This window comes from Hydra vulgaris, chromosome 06 (assembly GCF_038396675.1).
Source record: "Hydra vulgaris chromosome 06, alternate assembly HydraT2T_AEP".
NCBI lineage: Eukaryota > Metazoa > Cnidaria > Hydrozoa > Anthoathecata > Hydridae > Hydra > Hydra vulgaris.
In genome coordinates, this window is record NC_088925.1 from 14847208 (window position 1) to 14870203 (window position 22996).

The 22996-nt window shown below is 25.9% G+C and overlaps 1 protein-coding gene across 3 annotated transcripts in view; it reads right to left on the minus strand.

The window, feature by feature from the left end:
* Window positions 1–366: 366 nt before the first annotated feature.
* Window positions 367–22996, minus strand: part of LOC100201297 (condensin complex subunit 3) — a 67851-nt gene continuing 45221 nt past the window's right edge. The window contains exons 7-19 of one of the 3 annotated variants that reach the window (XM_065799307.1): window positions 18149–18328; window positions 17960–18067; window positions 15170–15289; window positions 14380–14500; window positions 9717–9835; window positions 9336–9517; window positions 7993–8188; window positions 5978–6148; window positions 5541–5619; window positions 3900–4025; window positions 2215–2308; window positions 965–994; window positions 367–880 (exon numbers count right to left, since the gene is read on the minus strand). In XM_065799307.1, coding sequence (XP_065655379.1) covers window positions 847–880; window positions 965–994; window positions 2215–2308; window positions 3900–4025; window positions 5541–5619; window positions 5978–6148; window positions 7993–8188; window positions 9336–9517; window positions 9717–9835; window positions 14380–14500; window positions 15170–15289; window positions 17960–18067; window positions 18149–18328 — 1560 coding nt within the window. In that variant the 3' untranslated portion in view covers window positions 367–846. The remainder of the gene's footprint in view (window positions 881–964; window positions 995–2214; window positions 2309–3899; window positions 4026–5540; window positions 5620–5977; window positions 6149–7992; window positions 8189–9335; window positions 9518–9716; window positions 9836–14379; window positions 14501–15169; window positions 15290–17959; window positions 18068–18148; window positions 18329–22996) is intronic. The other 2 variants (XM_065799308.1, XM_065799309.1) reach the window with 2 other exon arrangements.

Below are 22996 nucleotides of genomic sequence, written 5' to 3' on the forward strand. Positions count from 1 at the left end.
ATTCAAGAGTCCAATTTGAAGAAAGTTCTTTGCAAATAGCCTTATTCTTGGGAGAGGTAATAAGATCAATCCCATGAACAAGAGATGGAATGTTAGGCCTTCTTTTGTTAATGACGCTGTTGAAGATTTTCCAAAAGTCTCAGTGGCTTTAGATCCAAGCCATTCAGTGTGATGATCATTAAATTCACTATTACAACAATATTGGCAGAGCGGTAAAGAAAGAGGACATAGTCAATGTGAACTTTTACTTTAAAACCTTAAAAGGCATATAAACCTTGTGTTGTTTTTTGGAACTTTTTTTTATTCTATTAATTACTGCGCGCGCACGCGTGTGTAACAAATACGCTAAATAATACCATTCAACTTATGTTATTTAAAAAATTTTATTATTACTATTTAAAATAATTATCATTAGTTCATAAAATAAAATAAAATGATAATAAGTTGAAAACTGTTTATGTAGAATTTTAATAAGTTCTTCATTTAGTAAAGATTTAAATAGTTAAATTCACGTTTATTTAATTTTTTATATACAAACAAATTAAATACTTAGTCTATTATTTTATATACACACATACGAAGTACCGATAAAAAGTAATAAGTAAAAATGCATTTAGTCAGATTTTTTTTTTAACTTAAAAAGGAAGTGCTAACTAATATTACTATATTATTATTACTTTAACTCATCTTAATCTGTTTGTCATAAAGACCATAATTATTTTTTCAATATAACAATAATTCAAATGTTTTTTGAAATAATTAGAAAGCTAACTTTCTAATTATTTCAAAAAAAGAGAGAATTGTATGAAAAAGCACAATTTTAAAAAATATTTGAAATAAAACATTTTATGATGAATCGTCCTCTGACAAATTCGTATAACTAAAGTAAAAAAAAAATATATCAATGAAATTAAAATTGTCAAAAAAATCATGAGGCATCAGCAGTATCATGTGAAAATATTACCTTGGTGACGGTTTAATGAAGAAATCGATACTAAAAAGAACAATAAAACCGTTAGAGTGTTATTCTAGTCAAATGCGCGCGCGCACACACACACACACACAAAATATACCACGATACCTCGTATATGTTTTGTCTATTATTTTCATAAAAATGAAAGACTGGCGATCTACAATTTAATCTCATTTAATTTTAATCGATATAAATTTTTTGTAAACAAAAAATGACATACTTTAGTAATGTTATCAAAGAAAAAAATAAGTTCGAAGCGGAATCACGTACGGAACAGAAAAACGCAAATTTTAGTTACTAGATAAATAAACTTTAATTTCTCGAAAAATATAAGTTTCAGCAGTATACTTTTTTTTTAAATTGTTTTAGTCGCTTTCCGTGGGGGAAATATTCCGATGTGAAACAATATCCCATGTACCACCGAAACAATTCTATTTTCTTTCCCATCCTTCGGTCGTTCGTATATTTTCCTCTTCCCGAGAAATCAGAACTTTCCTTTCTTTTCTTTCCATATTCTCTATTTAAACATTTTATATTTATATGACGTTTCTTACTTCTATATAACTAGTTGAATAATATACACTCACAACTTTTTGTTTGTTACCAAAAGCAAACAACTAATTTTAATATGCTAGGATAGAGCGGGGCTAGTTGAACAATGTACAACAAATTTAGCAGATTTCATGAACGGTACGTGCAGGGGGATCCCGAAGCAAGGGGGAGAGTCCCCCCCTCCTAAAGCTGTTATATGTGTATTTGAGTAGGCCCATTAGTACATTTAGCATTTAAGTTAACAAGTTTCGAAATTGAGTTGGCGTAGTCGGATAAAAAACAAATATGGCACCCCCTTTCCCCCATGCGAGACCTCTTCGGGACGGCCCAGGGTGCGTAGGATTTCCATAATTTTTTCTCAACTAGAACGATAATTTAACCTGCTAAAACTTGGTTAAAAAAAGTTTATTTTTTGATTTGCTTGAAGAGATACTGCTACAGTTAACAAAGCTGCTCAAACTGCCCTAACTGTGTAAAAAACATACTTATACAGATTTGAATAACTACTTCAAAAAAAAAAAAAAAATGAATGAGCTTTGCTCTTTATACAGTTAAAATGGTTGAAAACGCTTTTACTTTAAAATACAAAATCTACCTAAAGTTATTTCATTTATAAGTTATTTCGTTTAGTAAACCGATAAAATGTGATTATTAAATGTATATATTATAATTAAATTAGAATAAAATACCTCTCAGTAGAGTCTCTTCTCATTTTTTTCTTTTGCGGTACTTTTTGAGAGGTCGGTGTTTTATGTTTCTTTGAACACGAACTAATAAGTTGACCTAAAATGTATTTAAAAAACAAAAAAATTTTTTTGATAACACAAACTTCATATCAAAACTTATACAATATAAAACTCAAAATAATAAAAATCAAAACCTAAACTAAATGAAATAAATTTTTTTTTAACTAAATTAAAAAAACAATACTAAATCAAAATTTTTCTTTTAAAAATTAATAGATATTTTTCTTTGTAACCTTAACCTTTGTATTATTAATTTAAATATTAAAAAGTATAAAAAACAATAAACAATTATAATAAAAATCCACATACATTCTGTTTTATTGCGAGGCAATAAAAAAGAATGTAAATAACATTTTTTCCCTGCAGATTGATTACCAATAAGTAGCTGCATGTGAATGTTTTTCAGGCTTACTTTTTGTTTTTTGACGAAATAGTGGAAACTTCGTGATAACAATTGGATTTTATTCTGCTCCATTGGAAAAAGCCTAGAACATGTTCAGAATTTTCAGCCATGATTAAAAAAGCTTTTATCACATCGTGAACTCTTTGGATTTTTTCTTATTTGATATGGGAGCAACAGACTCGTTGTGATTTTGTCTTCAGACTTTAAAATCTTTTTGAGACTCCTGTTTCAAGAACATTTAAATTATGTTTTTCATTATGGAACTAACACACTGATTAAATTAATTATGACAGTATGCTAGTAGTAGAACGCCTAGTTCACCATCTAGAGGTTCAAGGTTTAAATCCACAAAATGTCTCTGGAAGTCCAACATGTTCCTCAAAGCAGCAGTCTTATTAATCTTACACAAGACTCGTGCTTCACAGTTTAGGATTAAAAGAGTTTCATATTTGATTATTTTTTCCTAAATGCATATTTCAAACATTTTTTTAAAAATGTTTATAATGTACAATAATAATTTCTACATAAAAGTATTAAATGATTTAAATAATTTTTCAGTTATTCATTCACTAATCAATGCGAATTTCCACCTCAGGGTAAGATTTATTTATTCTGTATATTTCTTATGCCAAATAAGTTAAAAACTTGCATTAATTTTTTGCATGATGGCGATACTGCAGTATCGCTATCATGCAAGATTTTGATTAAAATTTGTTTATATAACTAAACTTGCATTTTTAAATAAAACTTTACATACGCATGCATGCGTAATGCGTTCGTTTTTGAATTTCTTAAAACTTTATTAGATTAATTAAAAAAAAAAACATTTTAAGTTGTAAAAAAGTTAGACTTCGCTCATTTTAAGTCAGCATGTCAATTGAGTATATACGAAAGTATAAACCTTGTTCGTATTTTAAATTATCTTTCATATGTAATTTTTAGATATATGTGAAAATATACTTCCTTTCGCCTTTAAAAGCTGATAAAAGTTACAAAAAATTTGTAAAAATATTCCTCACTAAAAAAAATGTAAGAGTAAAATGTAAGGAAAATGTAAGAGTATTATGACATAAAATGATATTCGTAAATCTGTTAAGTTTAGGTGAGAACAGGTTCAACAAAATTTTCAATCAACATCAAAACAAATCTTACATATGATATAAAACAATCAATTTTTGATACAAACCAGTGAATAACTTTTGAATCAAATCAAAACTAATCTCACTTTTGATAATTTCTTGTGGTGTCAGTGTGGTATTTGAAGATCCATCTTCAATATTATCTTCATCTTGTTCATCTTCTTCATTTATTTTTTCTGATGTTATTTGGTTATTAGTTATGTTACTACTCCCTAATAATAAAAGCAGCATTATTTTAAAATGAAAAAAAAAATGAAAACCAAAAAATCCAAAAAGCAAACGTACGCGTGTGTGTGTGTATATATACATTGCTCGAAGTGAGACGGGATGCCATTCCGACACCTCTATATAAATTTCTATATATAACAAAAAATTAGGCGGTATGGTATTTTCAACTTACCGAATACAATCCCATTACTTTTTTTTTCTCCACTTCGAGCACTGTGTATGTATATGTGTGTGTGTGTGTATATATATCAACCCTCGGAATTAGGAAAAATGAGGTCGGCAATAATTTGCCGACCTCAATCTTTTAGAGGTCGGCATCAGGTCGTCAAAAATCATTTGATACAAAGGTCTTACCATAAAACATAGAAACGAGGTTGGCAATTTTTTGCCGACCTCAAACACTTTCAGGTCGGCAATTAGGTCGGCATTGCCGAATGCCGACCCTAATTCCGAGGGTTGATATATATATATATATATATTTTAGAGTTTTGTTTTATTATTATAATACAAAACAGCCTTAAATATCAATATCAATATATATATATATATATATATATATATATATATATATATATATATATATATATATATATATATATATATATTTTTTGATTATTGATATTTATATATTTATTATTGATATTTATATATTTATTATTGATATATATATATATATATATATATATATATATATATATATATATATATATATATATATATATATATATATATATATATATATATATATATATTGATATATATATAATTGATATATATATATATATATATATATATATATATATATATATATATATATATATATATATATTGATATATATATTGATATATATATATATATATATATATATATATATATATATATATATATATATATATATATATATATATATCAATAATAAATTTCCAAATTGGTTACTAGAAACGCTTTCTCTTCTTTTAAATAATTAGATTTAATAAACCATTTAATAAGATTAAATTTGAATAGATTTAGTTTCAATTTAATTAGCAATTATTTTTTTTTATTTATAGATTTAGTTTTAATTTAACTAGAAATTTTCTTTTAACAAGCAATTTATATTATTTTTTAATTGACTTTATTAAAATTTGTTTCACTAACTTAAAATTAGTTAATTTCACATTTAGTTACTTTACAACTTTAAAAAAGTAACTTCTTATTTAAAAGTTATTTTGAATTAATTAAGTTTGAATAATACTTATTTGGCATTGATTGGCTGATCGTATGATTGTGTTTTGTTGGTTTAAATACAGAGACAAACAATTGCTGGTTGACAAATGTTTTTACTGCAAAATTGCATCTGTTTTTATATATTGCAGGTAATGTTTATTTGTTGGTATAAAAAAAAGTTTAATGAGTATACTAATTATTTTAAGCATTTTTATATTAACTTAAAAAATATTGTTAAGTATAAACAATCGAATGTTGAAAATCAAAGAACAAAAAAATCTTTTTGATATACCTTCACTGACCAAAAGATGTTGAAGATGATTAGCAAAACGATCAACCATTTTTTTAGCTACTCTATTTTTACATAATACCTAAAAATATTGTCAATAATTAGTTGCAACTACTGAAAAATTTTACCAATTTATTATTTATAACTAAAAAAATATATAATTATTATGTTGCTATTAACTACTAGAATTGTCATTACTTCGTTGCTACTGTCAACTAACAAACAAAGTTTTACTACTCAGTTGCTACTAACTACTAAAAAACCGTTATTACTTTAAAACAAAATAAAATTGTAATATAATATTTATAATAATAATAATAATATTTATAATATACTATTACTAATATAACCATAATATTATATTCATAATATATTTATAAAATACTATAATTAATATTACCATAATATTATACTCATTATTGTATGTGTAAAAACCCTACTTTTTGTATTTTCGAAGTCAACATTATCAAATCTGATATGACTGATTTATTTCGCGGACAAATATTTAAATGATTCAGTACTTTGCAAAACATCTTAATGTTTGTGCTGTCAGGATCAGATAAAATTTCATTTGCAATCTTAACAGCAATGGAGTCGTGTACATACTCATCCTAAAAAATAATTTTGCACCAACAATTACAGAAAGAAAAAAAAAAAAAAATATATATATATATATATATATATATATATATATATATATATATATATATATTTGTAGCATTTTTGCTTTTGAAAATTGTTTAAGATTTCTTTTATGAATTTTGATTGTAATTATAGGTCGCTTTTTTATTTTTTGAAATATAAACCTAAAACAAATCAGTTTCTTATATAGAGATGTTAGTCATTTTTGGGGTCTTGTTTTATTCTTGTAATTTTACTAAATATTTAAATGTTAAATAAAATTTTGTATTTTACTTTTATTGCATAGTTTTAATAGTTGTTTTTTTGTTGTTGTTTTTATAATCAGTAGATTCACTTTTTATAAATCACAATCACTAACAACTACCAACCAATAGAGCAGTCAATATTTAACAAAGTATCAGATACAAGTCAAACGTTAAACCCAAAATCATCACCAAAAAGACTTTTAAGCTGCATTTTTATTTAATCATAATCATATATAACCATTGTGGTATTACTGCTATTAATATTATTTGCTTCATTTCTTATGCCAAATCAGCTATTAAAATAAAAATATGCAGATCTAACCATGGTTGACTTAACCTCACTTAACATTAAATGGAAAAGAGTGGGTAACCTCACTAAAACTTGTTTTAATAACAGATTTGCAAACATTACTAGATGTCTCTGCCTACATCAACATTTAAATATACCAAATTTTACTGAATCAAATAGACTTTTAAAACTTTTTCCTTGATTTAATAAAAAAACATCATGAAAAAAAATCGTTGACTTAATAATTGTTGCTATACAGAACTTTTTAAATTCTAGCAATTAACTGCATCTTACATTATTTTATTAAAATTATATTCTTCTTGCTTTTTTTTTTTTTTTTTAAAAAAAAAAAGAGTGCATAGCATTGAACTTAATTTATAATATTTAATAATTATTAACTAATAATAATTTAATAATTAGTAATAATTTATAATAATAAGGTGCTTATATTTTTTCTTTTTTTTAAAAAATAACAAAATTTGACAAATTTTAACTAAAACTATAACTAATTTCAATTATATCACTTTTGAAAAACAATTTCAATTATATCACTTTTGAAAAACAATTTCAATTATATCACTTTTGAAAAACAATTTCAATTATATTGCTTTTGAAAAACAATTATAACTATAATTGCAGGGTTGGGTCCACGATATTTTAGTTTGATTTAAGTAACTCCCAGATAAGTTCAAAACTCCAACTTTTGAATGTTCATGCTTAGTTACAACTAGGTTCACGCCCAGCTACAACTAAGTAAATACTAAATTGTAGATATTAAGTTTAAATAACACAAGGCAATAAGACAAAAATCATCTTTTTCACATTACCTTTACACATTTAACAAAAGCGTTAGCCTATACACCTGTACTTGCTACATACATGTACAATTAAAACCACATCTAATCATGACCTGGGTACAGTTTTAGCAAAGTTATTAATAAAACAATAAAACCAAAACAAAAAAACTATATTAAATTATAAAAATTATAATTTTTAAATTAGACTACAGATGTTAGGTTAGTATATTCACATTTTAAAGTAATCAAAATAAAGATTTTATCTTGATTATACTTGAACTGTATTTAATCAAATAAACATAAAATTTAATATATACAAGCTCCTTTATCTCTAGCCTTTTTAGCCTTGTGCTTCTCAAGGCCTTTAGGAAAAATGTTACATTAAAATCATGCAATATAAAGCAAATTCAAATTTATGAAGAAAATTTTAACCAAGCAAAAAAGTTATAAATTAATTTAAAATGAATAACGAAAATACATACAAACTGATTAAGAGTTGGGGACGATAAACTTGACTTATTTTTGTCTAACTGCACCAAATTATTTACATCTGTTAATTGAAGCAAAAGCTCAATGACATTTTCAGTATTTACTTGACTTAATGGTGAAGTAGAAGGAGCATTGTCTAAAGTTTTTAAAACTGGAAGAAATGCTTCCTCTATCATTCTCTGGTTTGATCTAGACAAAAAATTCATTATTATTATTTGTTCCTTTAACACATACCCACCCACACACATATAATTTTACTATAACATATATAGATCAGCAATTATTTACTCATTTTGTCTTTATAGCATACGACTTTTTCAGTAGAAAAAAAACAAAGAATAATAAAAGAAAAGATTGCTGCCCATTTCAAACCCTCATTTAATGTATCGGCACTCCTTTATATATATATGTGTGTGTGTGTGTGTGTGTGTGTGTGTGTGTGTGTGTGTGTGTGTGTGTGTGTGTGTGTGTGTGTGTGTGTGTGTGTGTGTGTATGTATATATATATATATATATATATACATATATATATATATACTTATATATATATATTTATACACATATAGATCTGTCTATATCTATGTGTGTGTGTGTGTGTGTGTGTGTGTGTATATATGTATATGTATATATATACATATACATATATATATAAATATATATATACATATATATATAAATATATATATACGTATATATATATATAAATATATATATATATATATATATATATATATATATGTATATGTATATATATACATATATATATATAAATATATATATATATATATATATATGTATATGTATATATATACATATACTTATATACATAAATATATATATACATATATATATAAATATATATATATATATATATATATATATATATATATATATATATATATATATATATATATATATATATATATATACATATACATATGTATATAAATATGTGTGTGTGTGTATATATATATATGTATATGTATTATATATATATACATATACATATATATATAAATATATATATACATATATATATAAATATATATATACATATATATATATAAATATATATATATATATATATATATATATATATATATGTATATGTATATATATACATATACTTATATACATAAATATATATATATACATATATATATAAATATATATATATATATATATATATATATATATATATAAATATAATACTATTCAACTACTAACAAAGATTCTTCAAGCAATTCTGAAAGACTAAAAATCTTTAAGAGAACTTATTTCAGTTGCATAGATAAAGTGAGTAAACCTTAAGTGTTAAAAAATAATATTTTACATACATATTTCCAAATGCATAAGTGGGTAAAAACATTCCTAGACAATGTCGAAGTGAAATTTCGCTTTCTGTTATAGGATTGTACCACAAAAGTATAAGACGCGTTAGAGTATGTGAACTTGAAATATGTCCAACCATAAGCAACTTTGCCATGCCTTCAGCCACTAAGGTATACAAATCAGCACTCTGAAAAAATTAATTACTTAGCACATTGATTATTCATTATAAATATTATCATAGGATTAAAAAAGTGTTAAAAACTAAACACTTTTTGGAGGGTTTTATTGATACAACGTTGATACAATGTTTTGTAATATTTTTGTAATATTATATGGATTTTTTTGTAATATTTATTAGATATATTTGTAAAATAAAACTTGTATACTTCATTATCAAGAAATCCAAGTAAGATTTCAAGTACTCCTTCAGCTGCATTTTTCTTCCTTGTATTGCTTTTCAATTGTTCTGGAGGTGTTTCAAGAACAACTGTAGTTTCACCATCTTCTAATTAAAAAAAAAATTAAATAATAATTTAAAAAATATTTAACAGAATACATTTAACATACCAAATCTTACATTTTTAAACGTTTAAGGTTTCATAATAATGGCCAGTTAAATTGTACATTTTTAGCCAGAAGCAACAAACTATTTAACTAGAATCATGCTGAAATCTTTACACATAATTATATTTAGAAATACTCATAAATGGTTGTATGGAATTAAATACGCTAAACTTTCTAGAATAGTTTTTATTTTGTTTTGTATTTTTGTTTTGTATTTTTGTTTGTATTGAGTTACTCTTGCATAATATTGTAATATATAGTGCTGTTTGTACATAAATTATTTACACTTGATAAAGACTTTGTAGAAACTGTCAAGTATGTGAATAAATATATATTTTATTTTGTAAATAAATGTTTATTTTATTTTGAATACCCTAAATAAAGTGTTTTTTACATTTCTATTTTTGCTTATTCATAAATATGGGTATTGCCAGGGAACTCAAATTAATTTAATAAAATAAACTATTAACTAAAAAACTTATATATATTTATAAAAAAATTTATCTTATTAACATAAAAATACTATATATAATTAAAAGATGTTAAGTGCAGTGTCATAACTCTCAAATTCCACAACATTCCTGGTAGTATCCACCACATCCTTGGTAATACCCAGCACATCTCTGATAGTATTACACTTAACTTGCTTCTTCAAAGTAACAGCCTTGTTTGAAATCTATTAGCATTTTTTTATTCATATTTTATATACTTTACTTATATAATTCTTTCAACAATTCAATTTTTTTACCAGAATGAAAACGTAATGATAACATGGATATCAACATAAAAAATAAGTTTCATTATAGTAAATTTCATTTTGTAATGTTAATATATATTAATAAATGATAATAACTATAATTTATTAAATTTAGCATAATCAAATGCAATTTGGAGTAACATTGTGGCATATATATAAGTAACAATTTACCATAAGCCGATTATCAAGTTGAAATATGAGTCAGTTTGTACTAAGGTAATTGGCATATTCTAGGTAATATCAGCTAAAGATGTCCTTGATATTTAGATTGTGTCTATCTGACTAAATGACTGTTTTGCCCTGACATTTCAGTAACCTTTGTGCCTTTGAAGTAAGGTAATAATAATATTAACTACTATAAAAGGCTTAGCTTTTTTTTTAAAGAGCTCTCAAATATTTGGATTATAGCCTTCTTTATAGAAACCCTCAACAATATTCATGAATATTTTTAAAGAGTTCTCAAATATTTGGATTATAGCCTTCTTTATAGAAAGCCTCAACGCTTATCATGAATTTTTTTTGACAGAATGCTGATTTGAAAAAAATTTGAAAAAATTTTGAAAAAAATTTGAAAAAAATTTGAAAAAAAAATTTAAGATTAGTAAAAAAAGTTGCATAGCTGTTGCTAAGATTAAATGTACAATAAGTAAACATTAAACTTCAAAAATTTTATTGATTTATGATTATAAAATAAGTTGCTTTAGGTTAGTTAACAAGATAATTGCTAATTAACCTCATTTGTGCATAAAATTGAAGGAAAAAAAAATTTTTTTTAATTTTTAAAAGTGATAACAATCATTTCTTTAATATAAGTGTAAAATGTATATTGCTAAGCATTTAACTTTGAAAATTCAATTGCTTCCAAATAATTTTTTTATTATGTTCATTCATTATTATTTATTGTCAACCAAAAAAACTTGTAAGGATTTTAAATTTTAGAAGTATAAAGACATCCATATTTGATAACAGTCGTATTTAATCGGTGACATCCTAAACCAGATTGAAATACAGTACACAAATAATATTTTCATTTGGTACACAAAGCAGTTCTTAGTCTCGGAATTACCAACCAACAGAGATGTTACAAAATATGGTACACGAAACAGTTCTTTGTCTCAGAATTACCAACAGAGATGTTACAGGATATGGAACTTTATTGAACTGTAATGGCATAAAGGTTAAAATTTTCCGCTAAAAGATATCACCTAATGATTGAGTACAAGTTTTCAATTTATATTGCTTGAATTAATTACTGTCAAAACTATTTATGATAAAGTAGTAACATTGTGAAATAATTGTTTTTCCAAGAAAAAAAGAAACCAAAAAAATATATATTAAACATTGAGATAAATCTTGATAAACTTTTTGACATATAAGTATGCAAATTTTTAATTATAAAATGTGATGCTTTTATTTGTTCTAATGTTTTTGCTAAAAAAGTACATTATAAATGCTATAATAGATGGTATAATGTACAAGAGTACAAAATACCATCTATTAAAGTAAAGTTTCAATGTTTTCAAGATTAAATTAAAACTGCGAGGAAGCTTCAAATTACATTACATAATAAGTTTGTAACTAGAAGACAATAAAAACCATAAAATTATTATTATTACTATTATAATACCTTATTATTATTTTTTTATCTTTTTATTTTTTCAACATCTTTACTTTCAACAAGACTGCAAGCAACCACTATTAGAGTTGGAAGTTACTGGAAGAGAAAAGATGAAGTTTATAGAGCAAGATAACAATTAACAGAAAGATTGCAAATTATATGAATCGGGAAAACAAGATGAAGAGAGTGAATTCCAAAGAACTGATGTTCGAGAAAAAAAACTAGATGAATAAGAATTTTTGGAGCACTTAGGAACAGTCACAGTAAAAAGATAAGACTTAATTGAATGACAAGTAACACCAGAATGAATTTTAGTAGATGGTACAAGAGACGCTAGCTCTTTAGAGCAGTACCCATTATAGTATTTAGAAGCAACATTGCAACAATGTGATAATGGTTGGAGGTTGGCTACAAACGTATAAAAACTTAGAAAAAGTACTAATAAAAAATATGAGGGGTTGGGATTGATAAGAGGAAATAAACAAGTTTTGAGTAATAAAGAAGAGTCATAGTTGAAACCTAACATGTGATTGTTGTTTATTTGGATTATGTTGAAAAGTGGGACACCATAACAAGTCAATATTATGTAAGAAATAGTTTGAAACCTGTTATACACAAAATAAACAAAGAACTGTAACAGGTACTCAAAATTTTAAATTTCTCCATAATAATGCTCATGTACTCAAACTGCCACAAATTGTCTTGACCAACTATTTGAAAAAAAATGTTGATGACTATACTGACATCGAAAGCCAAAAAAACCAGACAACACTCAAACTACATAACACTCATGCAACATAACACTCATACAACATAATACTCATTCGACATAATACTCATGCAACATAACACTCAAACTACGTAACACTCATGGAACATAACACTCATGCAACACACAATATAATCAATGTCCTGACATCAATTAATCATTTTACAATCAAAGAAATCATTCAAAACGCACTTTAAAAAAGAAAACTGACGCCATGTCAGTTTTTAAGCATATGGAGCATATGTGATGTTATTATAACTAGCATTAGCTGGCTTGTATTGAACTTGTCTCTAGTTATACCTTGTCACGGTATAACTAGAGATAAGTTCAATACAAGCCAGCTAATGCTAGTTGGGTTTGTGAAAGTTTGTGAAGTTTAAAAATTATAATGTAATAAATTTGAGCCAAAAAAATGTTTTACTTCTTCAAGACAACAAATGTTATTATGCTGAAAAGTGGCACTCTATTACTGGTCAATATTATGTAAAAAATTGTTTGAAACCTATTATAAGCAAAATAAATAAACAAAGACCTGTAACAGGTACTATAATTTTTCTATAATAACGCTCAACCCTTTATTACTTAAACTGTCACAAATTCTCTTTACCAAGTCGCAATTAAGATATCCAGCCATACTCACCAGAATTAACTTCATCCGATTTTTTGTTATTCAACATAATAAAAAAAAATCTTGATAGCTGATGTAGAAAGTCAAAAAAAAAACATAACCAAGAATCTTCATAGCATACCCAAAGATGAGTATAAAAAAAACATTTGACAAATGGTTTGAAAAGATGCAAATTTGTATAAGATAATCATTTGGAACATTTAATAAAATGAAACTATTAAGAAGCTTTTTTTGATTGAGGGGATCTGTGCACTTTTTTAACAAACTAAATAACCTTTTTTTTTTTTTTGTATAAAGCTTACTTTTTTACAAAAAAAGAGAAGCCTATTGATATTATTATATTTATTATTATATTTACAGTATAATCTACAGTATAATGATTATACTGTAAATAATATCAGGTGATTGGTACCCCCAATAACAATCACTTAATTCTCATATACTTTGAAATAATATGTCAATCAAATAAAATAAAATAAAAATATTGTTTTAAAAAGTTAATGTCAAGTTATAAAGTTGTAAAACTTGAACTTAAAAAAAAAAAATTGTTTATATAAATATAAATGTTTTTTCAATTTAAATTGTTTATATAAATATAAATGTTTTTTCAATTTAAATGTCATAAAATGCATTTCAATAACAACAACAAAAAAAGCAGCAGCTAATTAAAATTAGCTGAAAATTAGGATCAGTATTAAAAGTTAAATATATGCCTTCACACTCCACATTTTCTTTATCATCAGCATCAAAAGCTTGCAACCCATATAAAAGTAAGATATCAAATAAAACTTTGACAGCCATTATCTGTAATAGTTCTTGATCAACTTGCAAAACCTAAAATTTTAAATATATATTTTTTTAAATGCAATTTCTTTTGAAAAATACTCCATCATATATCATATTATAAAACTCATCATTAGTCATTAACTCATCACAAGTCATTAACTCATCATCATCATTAAGTATTACATTATCACCATTAAGTATTACAATATTAGGTCATTAACAAAATTTCAACTCAATTAACCCCTGATATCCTGCTTGCTGGAACTGCTTTATGAATTTAATACTGAGCTCTCATGGAAAAACATATATTTAATCCAGATCAAAATTAGCATCTGCAATGGTTCCCAATTTGTTCAGCTTTCCATTTTCATTCTTTACCTTAAATAAATCTCTAACAAATCTCTGTGTTCAATATTGTTTTATTGTTATCATACTTGTGCTGGATCTTCAAATGATACTCTTTCTCTTTTGGACAAGGTTCAAAAATAAAACTATGTTCTAACTATGTTTAAAAATATTCAAACATAGTTGGACATGTTCAAGAAGACAAGCTTGAACCCTTGTCACATAATCATAAAATTACATCATTTTCTCTTTGTTACAAGTACTACCAGGGAACAAGGAAAAATTATTATACTCAAAAGGTTAGCTACACATCTCAACAAAAAACAAAAAAAACACAAACAGATTAATACTGTGAAATGACCAACAATTTACCTGTACAAACAGTAAAAGATGCTGCATAGCAAACTCTTTATTTAATAATGACATCAAGCCTAAGCATTTTACAGCTTCATTACGAATAAAGGGATCTTCATTCTTTATACCTTCAAAAATCTGTAAAAAAAAATATCAAAGTTAATTGTTAAGATGTTTTATATTTATAATACATTAAGTATTTAGGATAATTTGGTTTTGTAATTTTTATTACTACACTTAACAAATTATTGTTACTTTTATTATTATAATCATATATGAATCGGTAAATGTTAAAAGGGCGGAAGTCCAATAATGTAAACTTTCGAGAAACAAAAAAAAAAAAAAAATGCATTTTCCGCTGTTGTAAACTTTTGTTAATGGTTCAATAATTTTTTTAACAAAAATTTACTACGATGGAAAATCCAGTTTTTTTTAGTTTCCTTTTAAGTTTACATAGTTGGACTTCCGCCCCTTTTAACATTCACTGATTTATATAATATTGCTCAAGTTATAAATTCTCACTCGTGAGTGTTTGACACAGAACTCACTGCAGCCATTACACCCAAATTAATGGCAAGAAAGAGTTGCAGGCATTTTTATAAGAAAATGTGAACCAAAGTCTATGCAAATATCTAACTTATTGTAAACTTCAAATTAAGTAACCTTAAAACATCAAGTTTCATAGTTTTAATTTTACTTTAAAAATGTGGCAACATCTCCTTATTTTTGATTTATGGCATTTATTTGCCATTTTATAAAGTCTTTTTTTATAAGTAGTGTTAAAACATTTATCAAACAATACACCTTAGTGGCTATAGTGGTTAGCTTGCTGTGTTTCTAATGTAAATCACAGTGGTTCAAATACACTTGTATTATTTTTTTTTTATAAATCTTTTTTTGATTTTTCAAAATACAAAATAAAACATTTTTGAAACTCTATAGATATTATATACATAACATATGTAAAGTTATTATATACTATCACAAAAAAAAGGGAATAAATTTTAAAAAAAAGTTTAATATTTCTAAAAACCTCAAAACGGTGGTAGAAATTTGTTGCACATTTGTTATGATAGTGTTGTTAATGTGTTCATATTAATGTGCTCAGGTAATTAGTACTAATAAGTTGAATAAGCAGGTAATTAGTTTTAAAAGCTCCTCCTCTCAAACAGCGAAAAAATTTTTTAATAAAAATACATTTTGCTATTTCAAATTTTGGATTAAGAATAATCTTGATAACCAATTCTTTTTTTGATCTGAACTTTTGTTTTGATCTTAATGCGGTAGTGGTGTAGAGGTAGAGCGCTTCATAAGCAAGAGGTTCCAAGTTTGATCCCCACCATTCATGGTAGTACTGCGCTCAACTCCTTTCTCTGCGCAGCGGCCTTGTTTGTCAAGATTCGTGTTTCGGAGTTATAGAGTTGAGAGAGGGTTATACCACAAATAAGTAGCCTCCTTGTCTGCAGTGGCATTCTCGGCCTTGAGGAGGTGAATTAACAAAAAATAAAAAATAAATAAAAATTTGGTAGATATATGACAATGTATTGCATTATGTGACCCTCCTTTAATATCACTGAACATACCCACTAATTTATCAATATCAATATATTGTAACTGCACTTTTGCAGTCTTATTTTAAAGCATCTCTGTAATAGAAATGAGAAAATATCTTTTATACAATCAATTCAAAACATCTTTCACTGTTATAAGATAAGCAGAAATCATGATTATAAGCTGTTTATAAATGAAGCATAAATTTATTTCTGATCATAAAACATTTGAGATAACAGAACTTCTAAAAAACTCTGTCAATCTGCAAAACAGTGCACCTGGATTTGTAATCTTTAACTGTTTGCAAAATATTATTTTCTAAAGTATGTAAACTTTGACATTTTGCTGATGGAAAGGAATGTATAAAATGATTATGTTTGATAAAAATGAAAAAAAAGGTGAAAAATAATGCAGTTGCCACAATACCATAGAGGGAATGGGACATAGGTTGTAGTTTGTAATTGTCTAAAATATCAGCAAACTTTTTTTAGCCACCCTCGATGACTTTTAACCTCAACTTGCCACAGCCAAAACAATTTTTAAATGCCATAAAGTTGTTTCTAAATAAATAATCATTTAATTTATTTCACTCACTGTAAACTAATTACACAGAAGTTGAACTTTAAAATTTATTTCAAAATTAAAAAAGCTGTCTTACGATGAATTAACCAGTTTATTTGCCTTATGCTTGGAAGAGATTTTAGGTTCAGATTTATTATATAAAGGTGAAATGTCAGACTCTGCCCTTATTAATGATATTGTTCAAGATTTTCTGCAAGACTCTAAAACTTATTATTTTTTTTAAATTATTAAATGTTTTTAATTTATTAAATACAATGAGTATTTAGTAAAGAACTTTAATTTTTATTCTGTATTTTATTTATGTGTTTTGTCTGTTTTATACTTGTCATAAAACTAATGTAATTAATGTTACTTTACTTCATTTTTGTTTTTGCTTTTTGTCTGGACTAAATTTTCTTTGTTCAAAGACTTTTCTAACTTATTTCATTCTTTCCATAGTCATTCAATGCATGTGTGTGACCATTTGAAAAATGGATATGGCAACATTTTTATTAATCGTTTTTGAAATTTCCTTATATAACTATTTAAAAAATGATCAAATTATTTTACTGATTTTCCAGTTAAATAATCAAAAAAAACATAATCAAAAATTAAAAAAAAAAAAATTAAAAATTTTGAACAAAAATAAAACAAAATTAAAATTGAATTATATTAAATAATTTGATCATGACATACCAACTCTCCTTTTAAGTTGATCAACATTGGACTAATCTCTCTACACTTCATATGCACAAGCATACTAGAAGCAATAGTCAGACATCGCAAGATTGTTTCTGGATCATTCTTAATTAGAAAAAATCAAATTAATTTTCTAATTTTAGTTATCTATATGAAAAAATTAAAAAACCAAAACAAAGAATTTACTTTTTCTACTCTTTCTGTCATCTCTTCTTGACTATTCGCAACTGATTTATACTCATCTCTTTGTTTCTCCAAGTCAGCTATTTGGTTTTTTAAAAAAGCAGCCTGTTGAAAGTCTTGATCTTTGACTGCTTTTTCCAAGTCATCAGAGCACTCCATTAAATTCATTCGAATGCGAGCTAACTAAACATTAAGTTATTTAGACTACACAAATAAATTTTAACTGCTTGAACAAAGGAATTAAATAACATTACAGTAGTGGAGATTGAAATTAAAACTTTATTGGTGGAGTTGTTTTTTAACACCACATTTTTATTAGCTTATTTTATATATACATATATATATATATATATATATATATATATATATATATATATATATATATATACATGTATATATATATATATATATATATATATATATATATTTATATATATATATATATATATATATATATATATATATATATATATATATATATATATATATATATATATATATATATATTAGGGTGCATCCAACAAAAATTCAAAAATTGATCTGTCCCTATTCTTAAAACTTTCTATTTTTTTTATTTATTTCTAATTTAGGAGGGCCACTTCAAGTCTTAAATTTGTAACAAGAAAGTCTTGTTGCAAATTTAAGACTTGAAGTAGCCCTCCTAAATTTTATTTAACTTGGAAAAAATTTAACAGAGTTTCTTGTGAGAACCCATAGAAAGTTTGAGGAATAAGGACAGATCAACTTTTGAAAGTATGGGGCGTTGGATGCACCCTAGTATATATATATATATATATATATATATATATATATATATATATATATATATATATATATATATATATATATATATATATATATATATATATATATATATATATATATATATATATATATATATGTATGTATGTATATATATATATATATTAAATTTTTATTCTCAGCATAGTATAGTAGGAGTTGCGAATATTTTAATCACATTGGTAAGTCATGAATCATTTATTCATTAAATCAATACATAATGTATTGAGATATAAATCTCAATACTTTTATGTGCTGATTGCAATTTTTTAATCTATTATTAAGTTAATTATAATTTCAAAACTATCAAAACATCAAATAAAGATTTAAAAAAGTAGTCATGGAATAATTTTTAGTTGATAAGCCCGCAAAAATGTTCTTAGTTAAGCTAACAACCCAAGATGATTTTAAAAATTAAAAAAAAAAATTGCCACAGTGTGCAGTGTACCTAAGCAGTTTTCAATGTAGCAAGAAAAAAATTAATGGTGGATTTCTATGGCTAAGATCAGATTTTTTAAGGTTTAGACCTGTTAATCTGCAAAGGAACATAAAAATGTTAAAACATAATGACAAATAATTAAACCTTAAGAGCTAGTTTATAAGGTTTAGGGTATAAATAAAATATTATAATATTATGATAGTATAAGAATGTGGGTAAAAACTTGCGCTGAGCTTGTAAGAGGTTATCAAACACTCATATTAATAAAATTCAATGTTAAAACTTATTATTGAGGAATTATAAAGAACTATATGTAGGGTTGTTCTGAGTGGTACAAATACAAGTCTGATGAAAGCTACCAAACAAACAAGAATAAGATTCCATCTAAAAAATCTAAAGATTTACTAAATCAAGCTCAGACAGGAGAAATGAAAATGACCACCAAGAGGTCCACTGACAAGACTAAAGATTAAATTATTTAGTGAATTAGCATTTACAGAAAAAAACAATATATTAGTGGATTAATAAAAGTAATAATATCAAATCAGTAAATAATCTTAAATTCTGGTTACACTGATTACAATGATTGAGGCGAGTAAACATAATATAATATATAGATAGTGTCAAAAACATTTTAATAAAATATTTATAGAACTTAACAACTGATGTGGTAGACTAGTGATAGAACACTCAGCTCACAACCATGAGGGTTTGGGTTCAAATTAAGCCTAGGCCTCTAAAGTAGCCTTATTTAACAATGTTTATACTTCTGAGTAAGTGATTTAAAAGAGTTACAAATAAAACAAAGTAAAAAAAATACGAGTACCACTTAAGCATCACTTCCTTGCTACAACCCATTGCAAAAGTCTAAGTAAAGCAAGGTTTTTTAACCTGTGGTCCATGGACCCCTCAGGGGTCCATGGCATGCATTCAGGGGGTCCATGTAGCAGGCACAGATTTAGAAAAAATATGGGGTGGAATTTTCATTTTTAAACAGCTAAATTTTTATATTTTCAATTGATAGTTTATAGCAAGACATATGTGCCAAGACTTCACTGCCAAACAACACTTTCAAGTGCCATTATTGTTATTTTTATCACACAAAGGTGAATATTGTTTTACATGATCATTTTCATTGTCTTATAATATAATTTCATAATAGCTTTTGTTGTGTTTTTTCTTTTTTTCAATTTGTTCATCTGTCATGAGCATTTTTCTTTTAAAACCAGACAATTCAAAATCTCGTAATTTCATCATGGATCTTTCTGTTAAATTGGATAAAGTTTTAATTTTAATATTACATATTCGTATTATCTTCCATCCGCTATCGTTTTCTAAAACATTAAAAACAGCTCGCACATTGGCATCTTGAATAAAACGTAAATTTGTCGGTCCTTCTAAAGGTTTAATAAAATAAACAGGCGAATTGTAACAACGTTTCATTATTTTACAATAACCATTCTCAATAGATTTGCAACACAAAGTAACAATATTATAACCCAATAAGAAATTTTGAAACAAGTCACCAAAAAGAATACTGTTTTTCATTTGTGTTTCAAATCCTTCCATTGTTTTTTGTTCAACATGATAAACAATTTCATTAGGACTTTGAGTTTTGAATAAAGTTGTGATTCTTCTACAATATCTTCATCTTTATAAGCATCTTTAATGTAAAAAAAATGTTTTGTGTATATACTGTTATTACTAAATTGAGTTTCCTCAGTTTGATATTCAAATTTCTTTTTTTTTTTAATAATCTAAAATTTATAATATAGTATAATCTAATTTATAATATAGCTTTCATTATTTATTTCATTAGTTTCATTAATTCATTAATTTTTTCTCCTTTACAGTTTGTTAAAAATGTCAAAAAAAAAGAAAATATAACAATACATATGTCGTCTACGGTTTCACTTTTGTAACTCAACAAGATGGAACATAAAAATTGCAGTGCTTTTTATGTGATAAAGTGCTTGCTAATGGCAGTATGAAGCTGTCAAAATTGTTAGAACATCTTAAATCTGTCCACCCAGGAAATGCATTTGATAATGTTGATGTTTTTTTCAGGCCAAAAAAGCTCGATTTGAGAAAGCTAGAACTTTACCCAAACTAGGTTTTACTCCCACAAAAAAACCATGTTTAGAAGCATCGTTCAAAGTTGCATATTGCATTGCCAACAAAAAAAGTCACACACTATTGCAGAAATTCTTCGAAAGCCTTGTTTACCGAACATAGTAGAACTTGTTTGTGGTAAAGATCAAAGAAAGAAAGTTGAAGCGGTGCCTTTGTCAAATGATGTCATCCATTCTAGAATTGTTGAAACTTCCAAAGTTTTGCAACAGGTCATTAATGAACTTAACTCTTTGCCATTTCCATTCAGCATGCAACAGGATGAGAGCACAGATGTATCACAGTGTAGCCAGCTCATGGTGTTTGTAGGCTATGTTCATATAGAAACATAAAGTATGAAAGAAGAGTTTCTGTTTTGTGAATCACTTTTGGAACAACAAAAGCAAGGGATGTTTTTAGTATGATAAAAAGTTTTTTTGCAAAACACAGCATCAATTGGATAAATAAGCTCAACATTTTGTGTACAGAAGGAGCACCTGCAATGCTTGAAAACACTTCTAGTTTTGCATTATTGGTCAAGAAAGAGATTCCTAACGTCATGATAACTCATTGCTTCTTACACCGACATGCATTGACATCACAAAATTTGCCTACTTTCTTGAAAAGAGTTATGGCCACCTGTATCAAAATAACTAACCTCGTAAGAGCCAGAAAAGAAATGGGATCTGACCACGAAGTACTGCTGTATTATACAGAAGTTCGCAGGTTATCAAGAGGACAAGCTTTGAAGCGCTTATTTGAGTTACGTATAGAAGTCTCGATATTTCTGAAAGATCAAGAAAGTGCATTGCATCAAATTCTGGAGAGTGAAAACTTTTTGCAAGGAATAGCTTACTCAGCCGATATTTTTAGCTATTTGAATGAAATAAACCTGTCTTTTCAGTGAGCTGCCACTTTGGAAAAGAAGAGTGGATGTAGGTGTTACTGCAAATTTTTGTATGTTGGAAGAACTGCTGTCGCAAAGTGAAATGCAATCACCAAGAAGTTTAAATGAAGAAATACAAAAGGAAGTCTCAGAACATCTTAAAATGCTACAGAACTCGTTTGAAGGGTACTTATGCCTTGAAAGCCTTGATCAGAAGACTTGGGTGCATAGCCTATTTATGATTGATATCAATGATATCAATGAAGATTTTATTAAAGATGATTTAATAGACACGAGATCCAAAGCAGTATTGCGAGCTGATTTTCATGCAAAAGATGTTTGTGATTTTTGGTGCAGTTTAGAACAAGCTTACCCTCTTCTTGTTCTAAACTGCACTAAAAATCAAGCAATGTCCATATTAATTCTGTTTGCTACTACGTACCTTTGTGCGTCAGGTTTCTCAGCATTGGTGTCAACAAAAACTAAAAATTGTAACTGAATAGATGTCAAAGACGATATGGGTCTTGCGTTGTCTAAAACAAATCCTCAATTTAGTGTGCTTATTGAAAAGAAACAGCAGCAACCATCTCATTAAACAACTGATACGCAATAAATT